Genomic DNA, 13,653 nt, shown 5'->3' on the forward strand with positions numbered 1-13,653 from the left:
CGTGATCTGAAGTTAACAGCCCGATCCTGATGATGCCAAGTGCTTTCTGGCTTTTTCCAAAGGTGACTTGCCAGATCTCGTGGCGCGGTCACTGCCAGAAGTGGTGAACAGCCAGGTCCGCATGACACAGGCAATGGAAACCTGCTGGTTCTAGTAATCGCATGTGGGTGGTTGGAGGGAGATGAGGAGGAGAGGGCCAGATGGGGTAGGCAGCACGGGGTGGCAATGGTGCAGGGAGTATGGCAGGTTGGGACTGGGAAGTGGGTAGGTTCAGCAGCAGCAGTAGCTGTCAAATCCTGACCCATCCCTGGCTTTGATCCCCTGAACTGCATCCTTACATATAGACACATATAGAGCATCCTCACATTGTCACATATAGAGCTGTTTGCGGCAATGTCTCTAAAATGGCCGTTGTCAGTGAGCTGTGGAAAGGCCAGCTCATATTGAACAAAGACCAGGCACAGCAACAAAGACCTTGAACAAAGGCCTTCCTTGAAGGGTGAAAGGTCCCCATGCACCACACCTCCCAGGCTGTTTCATCAATGACGAGTCAACAAAAAAGTAGGAAGCTGAACTGATGGGAACAGACAACTACAATTGCTCAATTCTGCAATTCCTTCTTGGAAGCAAAGTTCTGTTTTATGCTCTCCCAAAAACAGAAAACCCTCCCAACTTTGCTTCAATATAAAACACTGAACTTCGTTCATGATGAAATGCTCACCACTAGATACCATCTCACGAAACTAAGAGAGCAATAATTCCTGTTCTGAGCAGGTGCGTGAGATACATTTCCCAAAGTAGCAGCGGGAGTGACTCTCCGCAAAGTCAACTGACAAGCAGCTAACAAGGTTCATATGACTTGATTTCACCTGCTTTTGTCTGGTTGGCATGTGTGCCAACATGCGTGTGCACACACACACACATACACACACACAATCTGTTGTTTTATATATCTGACTTTCTACCTCTCATCTTCTGACCCAGATCATTTCTTTCCTGAGAAATGTCCATTTCAACAACAGTGCTGGGGAAGAAATTTCTCTTGACCAGCAGGGAGATCTGGCAAGTTCATTGGATATCATCAACACAGTCACATTCCCCAATCGCTCCTTCAAGAGCATCAGTGTTGGCAGGATGGACCCCCAGGCTCCTGCAGGCAGAGAATTCACCTTGAATGGAAGTGCCATCCTGTGGAATCCCAGGTTCAAGCAGGTGGGGAGGATGATACTGCTTTCTGAATCAAGAATTGGGAGACTGCAGGGGAGGCTGAGGCTGTAATTCTATGAAAAAATGGAGTGAGTTCCATTTAATTCCGTGGAAATGACTTTTGAGTAGACATGAACAGGATGGTACTCTAATAGCCCAATCTTAACATACCAGTGTGCCTCCAGGACTAGTGTCCTGGTGGTGGAATATGGTTACAGCATTGTAAGAGCTGTTTGGGAAGTGCTCATAGCTGCTTGCTTCCAGGCTACCACTCCAGATGGCAAGGGTACCCTCTCACCATTATTGCAAAGAGAAGATCCTCTGAAGGTCCTTGGTAAATCAGCAGTGTGGGCAGAATGAGGCCAGAGGTGGGAGGTTTGGGGCAGATTTGGGAAGATCGGGGTTCAGAGGAAGGAGGGTGTGGAACGTGGCACAAGTGACTTGTGCCGGAAGCTATCCCTTCTGGAGACAACCAACAGGCGCCCTTTGTCTCCTCTGACTTGTGCCAGCTGAAGAGCTGGTGCAGGTCCAAAGAGACCCAGTGGTGGTCTCATTGTAGAGTTGATGAGAGAAAGGTATAAAATAGCTGGTTACTTTGAGGGCACATGGATGTAAACAGAGGACTAGGTATGTCGTTAAATGGAGAAAAATGAACATCATAGCAATCTGTACCATCCAGTTGATACCTACACACACACCCATTCCCTGTGATCATTCTTAGATGCTGCCCCAGTCCAGATGTGTTGAGAAGTGCCATCCTGGCCAGAATAGGCATGTTCGCCAGGGGCAGCAGATTTGTTGCTATGATTGTGTCCAGTGCTCTGAAGATAGGATTTCAGTGCAGATGGGTGAGTGAAAGACTGCAAAGCTACTTACTGATTATTATTGCTATTATCATTTTTATCATTATTTCTACATGGGGATGAAAAAAATGTTTGTTCAGGCCTGGGAGGAGTCAGGGATGGCAGAGCAGGGCCCCTCTGCATCCTCACCCCCTCCCAGGCCTAAAAATCCTACTTGGTTCTGCACCTATGAATAAGCTTGCACAGTTCCAAGTAGACCGATAGAGTTTGCAGGGGATTTGTAAGGAGTATCCGCCTGAGGGAGGACATGACTGAGACATATAAAATTAAGCATGGGAAGGTTAAAGTGGATAGAGAGATGCCCTTTACACTCTCACATAACATCAGAACCAGGGGACATCCACTAAAAATGAGTGTTGGAAGAGTTAGGACCGAAAAATAAAAGGTTTCTTCTCTCAGCGTGTGGTTGGCCTGTGGAACTCCTTGCCACAGGATGTGGTGATGGGATCTTGCCTGGAGGCCTTTAAAAAGGGATTGGACAAGTTTCTGGAGGAAAAATCCATTATGGGTTACAAGCCATGATGTGTATGTGCAACCTCCTGATTTTAGAAATGGACTATGTCAGATGCAAGGGAGGGCACCAGGATGCAGGTCTCTTGTTATCTGGTGTGCTCCCTGGGGCATTTGGTGGGCTGCTGTGAGCTACCAGAAGCTGGACTAGATGGGCCTATGGCCTGATCCAGTGGGGCTGTTCTTATGTTCTTATGAGTTAGGGGACAAATTCTCCCTTACCTCAAGGAGATCTCCAGCTGCCTCCATTCCAGCCCTGGATACAGCGGAGGCTGCACCAACCCCACTGGATCGCACAGCAGCACTTTGGGTAGGATTGGGATGTAAACTGAGTTCAATGAGACTTGCTCCCAACTAAGTACATATAGGATTGCTGCCTAATTCATTCATTCTGAGATATTCCCCATTGAAAAAATGGGGAAGGAGGTCTGGTCTAGAGGGTAGAGCCTCCGACTGCCTGAAGATAACATCCACAAGGTCGCCAGTTCGAGGCCACCAGCACCGTGCGACCTTGAAGCAGCTGACAAGCTGAAGCCGAGCGATTCCATCTGCTCTGAGCGTGGGAGAAGGAGGCCAGAATGTGAAACCAGATCAGATTGAAACACCTGGACTGTTGTGGTTCTTGAAAGATAGAACCTTCTTTCAATTGTAAAAATCCCTACGGGGATTTAAAAAGCCTGCCTATGTAAACCGCCTTGAATAAAGTCTTGAATAAAGACCAAGAAAGGCGGTATATAAATACCTGTTTATTATTATTATTATTATTATTATTAAAAGTGTGGTTTTCATTTTAATAGGACAGCCAAAACTGCAAAGCTTGCTTAACAGATACATTCAACAGACTAACATTTGTCATCAAATGATCCAAACACCACATTTCTTTCAATAGCACCGATCAATTTATAAATATTTTAATCACCTTAATTCATGTGGAGAAGGGCTTTCTTGCTTGACTTCACTCAAAAACAGATCAATCCTCTGTTAGGACATTGCCAAATTTCCTTTTACACTAGGCAAGAGCCTCTGTCCAGCATACCAATATTTTTCTTAAAAAGCAGAACACTTTGTGAGATCCACTCACCAACAAAAGGGGAACTTTACTCCCTGGAAGAAAACTTGGTGGGTCAGAAAAATCCTGTGGCTTCTGTCACTAACTCTTTTTTCATGCTTCAAAAAATAAAAAAAAGAGTCTGAAGTGTAAGAGCCCAATCCTGGGTTCAGCGCACCGGCTCACCACTGGCATACAATGTCACAAATGTGCTATAAGACACGTTTGTGAGGCTTACTGCTGGGCAAGCGCCAGTGGTAGCCCAGCACCTCCTGGTGGTGGGTTAGCATCAGACGGGCACCTGCGCTCCGCTGCATGGCGGTCACATGGAGCACAGAGCCGCAATAAGTTAAGCGGAGGCATGGGGGGATGCGGGGAGGAGGCGATCCGGGGAGGGGGGAGTGACGGAGGATGGAGAGAAGGCAGGGAGCAGGCGTGACGGGGAGGTGGGAGGCACAGAGAGGGAGGCAGAGGTGTGACGGGGAGGGAACGGGGAGGGAGGGAGGTGGGACAGTTGGAGCAGACTGGTGGATCCTGAGTGTTCGTGTGGGGCTAACTGCCCGACACAAACACCTTTACCTCACTCGGCAGTGAATCAAGTAACCCCATTCCTGGGCTATCTCCATTTCCTGGGGAAGGGGACAAAAGTCCCCTTCTTCCGAGGTGCCGCCCCCGGCTACCATGGGCACACAGGATCTTTGCTGCCGCTGAAGTCAAGCGCCCTGGGAGCTGAGGATTGCGCTGTAATACTCTGCAAAGCCTGGATCATATATCCCCAAGTGAAACGTTCTGATGTTGGTCTAATTATAGCCACTGAACATTCCTGATGGATTTTGAAAGAGTCAAATTGAATTAATTCAGTTCAATGACTTCCTGTTTCAAAAGCAAAACTTGCTATCACTTTTTTCAGTGAGCTTCTTGAAATCTCTATAATACCTGATTTCATGCTAGTTACAAGATGCTGATCCCATCAAGTTGAATGGGCTAATATAGATATGCTGAAATTATGGAGATTGGCTTATTTCTTTCAGATGCAGAACAGTGTGACAAATGCCCAGAAAATCAGTACCCAAACAGTCGCAAGGATCAGTGCATCCCCAAAGTCTTAATCTTTCTATCCTTCAATGAGATCTTGGGAATACTTTTGTCTTCCTTTGCTCTTTTCCTTGCCCTGCTGACAGTTCTGGTGATGTGGAGTTTCATTCAACACCGGAATACTCCCATTGTCAAGGCCAACAACTGGGGCATCACCTGCACTCTTCTCTCTTCTCTGCTGCTCTGCTTTCTGTGTTCCTTCCTATTCCTTGGTTGGCCAGGGAAGATGACTTGCCTTCTCCGCCAGACAGTATTTGGCATCGTCTTCACTGTTGCTGTGTCTTGTGTGTTGGCCAAAACTATCACTGTCATTTTGGCCTTCATGGCCACCAAGCCAGGAAACAGCATGAGGAAATGGGTGGGGAAGAGGCTGGCAGTCTCAGTCATCATTCTGTGTTCTCTCATTCAAGCTGGCCTCTGTGTGGTTTGGCTGGCAACATCTCCCCCCTTCCCAGAGTTTGACATGCACTCCCACATTGACCAAATCATTATACAATGCAATGAAGGGTCAGTTTTCATGTTCTACATTGTCCTGGGCTACATGGGATGCTTGGCCTTGATCAGCTTCATTGTGGCTTTCTTGACCAGGAAGCTGCCTGATACTTTTAATGAAGCCAAACTGATCACTTTCAGCATGTTGGTGTTCTGCAGTGTTTGGGTATCTTTTGTCCCCAGCTACCTGAGCACCAGGGGGAAATACATGGTGGCTGTGGAGGTCTTCTGCATCTTGACCTCCAGTGGTGGGTTGTTGAGTTGCATCTTTCTTCCAAAGTTCTACATTATTATTCTGAGGCCTGAGCTGAACACTAGAGCCCAGCTAGTACGGAAGAAGTTTACTAGTCCATGACTTTTGGAATTGATCTCATATTTACCGTCCCCAGCTTTTCTTTCTCATCTCCTTTGCAATCCCTAAGTGTTAGCAAGTGCCATCCCTTGCCATCCCTAAGTGTTAGCTGAACCTCTGATCCTAATCAAATGCTGTAAATATGCATTCAATGGAACCGTGAGTGTACAACTTCTTTTTAATACAGATATAACAAACCTCCGCTACTTTGTCTTTTTTATTGATTAGCAGTCAGCTGGGTGAGGGAGGTTCCCTGGGGTGATACCCAAAAGGGGGGTTCCGCCGCTTGCTCTACTCTGCTTCCTCCCCATCATCAAAAGGAAACTTTTATTTTTCCAGCAAGCATGATGTCATGTAACATTGTGATGTCACTTCTGGGTTCTCCCCAAAGGGTGGAATGCTTACTGCTGTGGTTTAATGGCCCCATTCCTTCTCCTGTGAAGGGAGCCTCTACAGGAGAAGGAACAGGGTTTGTGAAGCTGCCTCCTCTGTAAACAGGGTGGCACCTGGGGCAGTCATGCGCCCCCCCAGCTTAGTGCCCAGGACAGGTGCCCCTCTGGCTCTGCCCATGTTAGATCTCTGCAAGTGATAATCAGATCAAGTGATTATAAATGTGAAAAAAGGCCAAGTGATAAAGAGTTAATTGGTCAAGATCAATTTCCTAGGAACCCATCTCACAGGTGTTCTTTTGTTTAGCTACAGGTGAATGTTGCTTAACAACATTCCAATCAGCGACGAACTGCATGCATGACGGTCCGTCGCTGATCCTTGTCACACCCCCAAAACCTCCGAAGCTGAGAGGAGCTGTGCTCCCCTTGCCTCCAAATGCTTTTCTGAGCCCTGCAGAGGCCACATGCTCCAGAGGCTTTGAAAAGATGATGTCGTTTAACAACGGTGTCACTTAACGAAGTGTGTGCGGGACCACATCCCCATCATTAAACGATGCACACCTGTACTCTAAAAATAGGATATACAAAGGCCTCATAAGTTTCGCAGATTTTTACCAAAATTCACACCACACACATCAACTAAGTGGCTAATCAAATGCTGCTAAATGCCCCAGTTCAGGATCAGAGTCCTGCTATACTGGGCAACATCCCTGGTACGTTAAATATGTGTATTGCTGTTCCTCTTCACTGCTACTGAGAAGGTATCAATTTTAAACAGAAGACATTATGAAAGCATGGTGAACAGCTTTATGGATGGTTCGGTGGAGGGATGCTGTAGTGTGGTGGGGCTAGGACTGGACTCTCAATAACTCAGACCTGAAGAACTGACAGGGAATGGTGGAGCAAATCCCTGAATATGGCAGTTGAAGTCCCTCCACCTAACCATCCATAGAGCCATTTCACCATGCTTTCATACTGTCTTCAGTTTAAAACCGATACCTTCTCAGTAGCAGTGAAGAGGAACAGCACTGCATTGGGGGGGGGTTAGTTAGGATTGAGTTGTTAATCAAGCACACCGAATGTGTACGTGAATGTGCCTGTGTTCAGTTGGGATTCCTCCAACCCTTTGGGATGGGATGCTCATCCAATTCCTCCATGTGATGGTATTATAAACATGTTTGATGTGGATGGCTGGTGGTTGCCACATTATAAAGATAATGTGCAGCTCTTCTCTATTCTCAATAGTCCCTTGCCACAATTATGACACACTCAGCTCTCTGAAGCCTCATTAACATCTAAAGTCAAGGGTATGCTTTATTTATATCTTAAATTTTTCTCCCACACGAAGGGCTATTCTGTCAACCCAAGTGAGTTCTTTATACCATGCCTATTATCTCTGTCATCCCTGGGGACAATTATCTGATCTTAATAAACTTTAAAAATGACTTATTCAGAGTTCAGTGGTAAATGAAGCTGGAGAAAGCTGAAGGTTCTGTCTGACTTAAGTCGACATAACTGCTGACATAAGTTTCTGGGCGCAAAAGATCGTCCATGGATGGTTTGAGGATCTGAGATCCTGTCAATAGGATTTCCCATTTCTAGTTTGATTTCAGCTTTCAGTCACTCTCTCAAAACTTTCAGCTTTCATTTTCACTAAACTGACCCACTTGCAACTTTATGCTATTGAAGAAAAGCTTGAAAGGATATGGGAAGGGACCAGTGAACTCTGAATCCAACCAACTCTTGCATCGATCTGTGTATAGGCATGGAGATAAGACGACAGTGACTATTTTATGACATGGAGTGACATGGAGATAAGAGAACAGTTATTCCCCCCCCCAGAAAGCTGTAGATTGCATGATTGTATTTCTTCTTGTAATGATCTAGCCCATACGATTCGGTTTCCTGAGTGTAAAGTGCCACGGATTTTGAAGGTGTACTATATAAATGGACTGCCTGCAAACTCAATAGCTGCCTGCCTTTTACATTTTATTTTTGCTTTGTGAAATAGCCAGCATTCGCAGTACAAACAGCTATGTCCTATCCTACCAAAGAACTCTAATTGAAGATGGACTCCACAAATCCTATACGAAGACAAAACCAAACTGGTATCACAGGATTCGTCCTTTTGGGATTATCTGTTGACCCAAAGAACAAGAGGCTTCTCTTTGCTATAGGCCTGTTAATCTACCTGTTGACTTTGGCAGGGAATCTAGTCATCATTATATTGATCAGAGTTGACCAACACCTCAAAGCTCCCATGTACTTTCTCTTGGGCAATCTCTCTTTCATTGAGATCTGTTCCACATCCACCACACTCCCAAAGGTATTGTGGGACCTCTTGTGGGGGGACAAGTCCATCTCCTTCATAGGATGTGCACTACAAATGTATTTCTTTGCCACTTTAGGAAGTACAGAGTGTGTGCTCCTCTCAGTGATGGCATATGACCGTTATGCTGCTATCTGTCATCCTCTCCAGTATACACTGATCATGAGCCAGCCCATATGTTGGAGTCTGCTTGTAGCTTGCTGGATCATTGGCAACTTCAATTCTGTTATCAACACATCACTGGTCTTTTCCCTAACTTTCTGTCACTCCAATGAAATTGACCATTTCTTCTGTGACATTCCTCCTATTCTGCATCTCTCTTGCTCTGATGTAGTTCTTGTCCAGTTGATGATCTTCACCGTCTCTGCATTTCTTATGATTGTGCCTTTCTCCCTGATCCTTCTTTCCTACATCCTCATTGTCTCTTCTGTGCTCAAGATCCGCAGAGCCAGTGGTAGGATAAAGACATTCTCCACTTGTATTTCTCACCTCACTGTGGTGAGCATCTTCTATGGCACCATCATCTACACCTACCTGCGACCCTCCTCCAATCATTCCTTGGATGAAGATCGCCTGGTTTCTGTGTTTTATGCTATCATTACTCCACTGTTAAACCCCCTGATCTATTGCTTTAGGAACAAGGAAGTGCAGGGGGCACTTTGGAGAGCACTTGGGAAGAACATGTTGTAGGTTTAGCATCAACATCTCAGGAAGATGATATCCACCAGAAAGTGTGTTTTTAAGGGCGCAATCCTAACTCACTTTCCAGCATTGACATAAGGGCAATGCAGCTTCAAGGTAAGGGAACAAATATTCCCTTACTTTGAGGAAGGCTCTGTGAGTGCCACCCAACTGCAGGATGCCCCATACATCCCATTGGCACAGCTATGCCAGTGCTGGAAAGTTTCTATGTTTTTTGTTCGACCACATTAGCCTCCTGCTGTTTCTGACACAAGCAGAAGTTATCTAGCCATGTATGTACCAATTGCTGAAATAACAGTTAAGTCATAATGACCTATGACTAAAGGGGAGTAAAGAAGCCTAAAGAAATAGCCAATATGAGTTTTGTTTTCCTTTGGCCTGAGATTGAAAAGGCCTGAAACTGAAAAGGTTAGACAAGTCCGCCAATATTTCTCTCAGCATCACAATTTGTTGTCTATGAATTTGTTCACATTCCTTTCATACTGAATGGTGTTCATTTATTTTGGTGAACTGGTGCCTCCAGAAATCAAGAAATGAAACTCACATTCATTGAGGTCTGTTCCACCTCTTCCACCATTTCAAAGATTTTCTGGAACCCCTTTTCATTTCATTTCATACATACGTGGTATTCTCCAGATGCATTTGTTTATAACTCTGAAAGACCCAAGGCCCTATCCTAACTAGCCCTTCCCTCCAGTAATGATGCAGCCACACTAATAGAGCAAAAGCTGCATCCTGTGAGGGGCTGGGCAGACAAGGAGGTCTCCTCCAAGTGAGGGAACATTTGTTCCCTTAGCATAGGGCAATCGTTTGCTACCCAAATGGTTCTTCTCAGATCCACACCAGCCATTTTGCTCGTACAGGTTCAAAGAGGAGAGAGAGCAATGAAGGAATGGATTATGTTACCGAAGCATGTTTCTGCCACCAGTACCCACACGCACTGTCCTCTGTTCCACCTCCTGCCCACGCACTCCTCACCCAGATGCTCCCTTTTTTCCCCCCTCCCTCTCCCATTCCATCCACTAATCAGCACCCGTGCCAGTTTACCTGCTGTCCCACTCGTAGCCAGTAGTGGCAGCAGGCTGCCAACACTGCTGGATTACTGGAATATTCAACTCCATTTAACGCAGCCTTGGTTTTTGCCCTGGACTTCTGTCATTCCAACCAAATAGACTATTTTTTTTGTGACATTCCACTCCGCATCTCAAGCTCTGACACAAAACCAAGCAAATGATTACTTTCCCTTCCTCTGGATTGTTGGCTGACACACTTTTATTTGAAGCACAACTATTGACACACTATTATTTGAACGGGCATGCTTAACTGCACATGGATGCAATGGAATGTGCCTACCAAAAGACCTACCCAGTGATAATCAGTTTGGGCCAGTGGCCAGAGGCCTCAGATTCCGCAGGCCTCAAGGAAGTACACTGTTCGGTTGCTCAGAGCAATCACTTCCCCTCCCTCATTCTAGCTGGCTGGTTTGAAAGAAGATTTACCTTTGCTTTTGTTTCTTGGAACATTCCATGAATGGTTGCATCTTACAGCACACTTGAACCTGTAAACAAAAGCCACATCCTGGGAGCTTCTTGACTTGTAAGCAACTTCATTAGTAACAAAAAATAAGGGTCCCTAATTCTAGTTATCCTTACCACTCCATGGCCAAACTGAATGGAGGTGCTGGCCCCTGTTGCCTCACCCTCAGGAGTACGTAAAACAAGCAGAGGCCCCATCTGCACTGGGGGGGATGATCACTAAACAGACATGAAGGCACAAAAGAACGATCCGTGATGAGTTCATCCTACAAAGCCCCTATATTTTCCTATGGGAATTTAGTCTATAGAAAGCTGAGTCACAGACTCATTGTTTACTCTGTAACTGATCTCTGTTTGCTTTGCATTGAGCTTGCCATGACCCATGCTTGTGTTTTAGGAAGCCTGCTGGTGTTGTATTAAGCACCCCAATATCCTAGAACAACCATGCCAACCGGACTAGTAATCAAATTCTCTTCCTTTCCAGTCTTTTTTTCTCTTCTTCCCTCCCTTGCTGTCCTTGAAGACAACCAAGAAACCCCTGCTTTAGCATCCACTGAGTAGGCACTCTCCCAGCCAAAAGCCACCAGGGAGCAATGGGCACTTGTTATACAGGTGTTAGATAGGCACTACACAGGCACTATACAGGTGCTACATAGGCGCTATATAGGTGTTAGATAGGTGCTACATAGGCACTATATAGGCGCTATATAGGTGTTAGATAGGTGCTACATAGGCGCTATATAGGTGTTAGGTGCTATATAGGTGATACAGGTGCTAGATAGGCGCTAGATAGGTGTTAAATAAGCGTTAAATAGGCACTAGACAGGCCATATATAAGTGCTAGATAGGCGCTACACAGGTGTTAGATAGGTGCTATATAGGTGTTAAATAGGCACTAGAGAGGCGGTATATAGGTGTTACATAGGTACTAGATAGGCACTAGATAGATATTAGATAGGTGCTCTATAGGTGCTACATAGGCATTATATAGGTGTTACATAGACGCTATATAGTTGTTACATAGTTGTTAGATAGGTGCTATATAGGTGCTACATAGGTGTTAAATAGGCACTAGAGAGACACTATATAGGTGCTAGATAGGCGCTAGATAGGTGTTAGATAGGTGCTATATAGGCACTATATAGGTGTTAGATAGGTGCTACATAGGTGCTACATAGGTGCTAGATAGGTGCTACATAGGTGTTAGATAGGTGTTAGATAGGAGTTAGTTGCTAGATAGGTGCTATATAGGTGCTAGATAGGTGTTATATAGGTGTTAGGAGCTATATAGGTGCTAGATAGGTATTGCATAGGTACTATATAGGCATTATATAGGTGCTAGATAGGCGCTATATAGGTGTTAAATAGGCATTTCAATACAAGTAAATACTACCTGCATCACAGTGATATGTTTTACTTTTGTAAGGTTGCAGGTCTGTGTATTGCACTGGTGTGTAAATGAAAGGATATGTTGCATGTTATTTCTATGTAGGCAATACATTTTACATGGCATGCAGAGATGCATTTATTCTATGCAAATTATTGCTACATTGCTTTACAGATAATGAATGCATCTTTCAAAAAAGCCCACTTTATTTTCTCTTCATGAAATTTGGGGGAGTTTCTCAGGTATTTGATGTTTCTCCAGACTTATCCTTTCATTTTGCCCACCAGTATAGATACCTGACATCATTGCCCCCCTTGAAAAAATAGTCACCCCCCCCACCTCTAGAATCCTGGCTATGGGCCTGGGTGAGATGCTCATACATCCCTCAGTGTGACAGTTCTAACAACATGTACCTGGGGGATGCAGGTTGGTGAGGTTGGTTGGTGGACACCAAGGCAATCTCTTCTCCATTCACAATAGTCCCTTGTTGCAATTACTGACAAACCCAGCACTCTGAAAGTCTCATTCACTTCCAAAGCCATGGCTGCAATTTAAATTCTTCTTTCAATTGTCCTCTCACCCAAAGGACTGTTCTATCAACCCAAGTGAGTTCTTTACACCATGCCCTTTGTTTCTGTCAGCTCTAGGGACAGTTGCTTGAGCTTAGTAAAAAACACTTAAAAGGTAGGAGTGTCTTACTCACAGTTTGATAGCAGATGAAGATGGAGAAAGCTGAAGGTTCTCAGATGATGATGACCACCCTTAAATACAGTGCATGTGACAGGTAATAAATAGATTCTGACTGCATTTTTTTAAATCACTCTTGAAATAAATTTCTGTGTGACAGTTCCTCTGAGGCTAGCTTGGGGATTTGAGATCCTAAAAATAGGATTCCGCAACTAGAGGACTAGGAAGTGCTTTACGATCTCTTCTTTTCAACGTTCTAAGCCTCAAGGAGCCCTGCAGAGGACTGCGTGAGCCTCCATGCAACTCCTGCAGCAGCCTGCAGTAAGTAAAAGCACCCCCCTTTCACCCCTGTTAGCAATGCAATCCTGGGGATCCTTGTCTCTGTCCCCGCAAAGACCTACCTTGAGAGTAAAACTCCCCAAAAGTTTGAGAACCACTGCCTTATTATATAATAGCACACATGGATATGTATATTTATAGTACATATACTGTACACATAGTATATACAGATATTCACTGATTTATTTTATTGGGGAAAACATTTGCAACCATATCCTAGCAAACCACTGTCATGGTTCGTTAGTTTTAATACACCCAGCACACTATATGTGCACGACGAGGCACTCTTCCAAAACCATTTCATGAAGATATATCCTCTCCTGCTGAGACTAGCTTACAGTAACTCAGCTCAGAAATGCTAAAGATACTAACTCTTAACAACTTAAACTAGGTGAACTGAGAGAAAAGGGTGAAATGAAAAGCTGAATGTGTCAATTTAAGCCATTGAATATTGATTAAATTTTTCACCGTGAACGAGTTGGCATCCTTCAGTCTCGGAAGACTATGGTGTCACGCTCTGAATGGTGGTTCTGGAACAGAGTGTCCTCTCCAGTGCACGAAGCCTGGGTAAAGTAGGTATGGAGGATAGGCTGTTACCCATGCAGCAAATCCCTCCTCTCCACGTCGCTGAAATGGTCCAATGGAAAGGCAGAGACCAATACGGTTGGTTCCAGCGGCGTCTCAGGAGTTGCCAGAACGTGACTGTGTTCAGCCATGAA

General features: G+C 44.9%; 1 protein-coding gene across 1 annotated transcript; it reads left to right on the forward strand.

The window, feature by feature from the left end:
• Positions 1-8,392: 8,392 nt before the first annotated feature.
• On the forward strand, positions 8,393-8,974 carry LOC136653107 (olfactory receptor 5V1-like). Its single transcript, XM_066630030.1, has one exon. The coding sequence runs from the start codon at positions 8,393-8,395 to the stop codon at positions 8,972-8,974; it is 582 nt and encodes a 193-aa protein (XP_066486127.1).
• The last annotated feature ends 4,679 nt before the right edge of the window (positions 8,975-13,653 follow it).

This window comes from Tiliqua scincoides, chromosome 5 (genome assembly GCF_035046505.1).
Source record: "Tiliqua scincoides isolate rTilSci1 chromosome 5, rTilSci1.hap2, whole genome shotgun sequence".
Taxonomy (NCBI): Eukaryota; Metazoa; Chordata; class Lepidosauria; order Squamata; family Scincidae; genus Tiliqua; species Tiliqua scincoides.

Bases quoted from the DNA above. Each gene is read 5' to 3' on its own strand.
- LOC136653107 (XM_066630030.1), top strand. From the start codon at position 8,393: ATGGCATATGACCGTTATGCTGCTATCTGTCATCCTCTCCAGTATACA.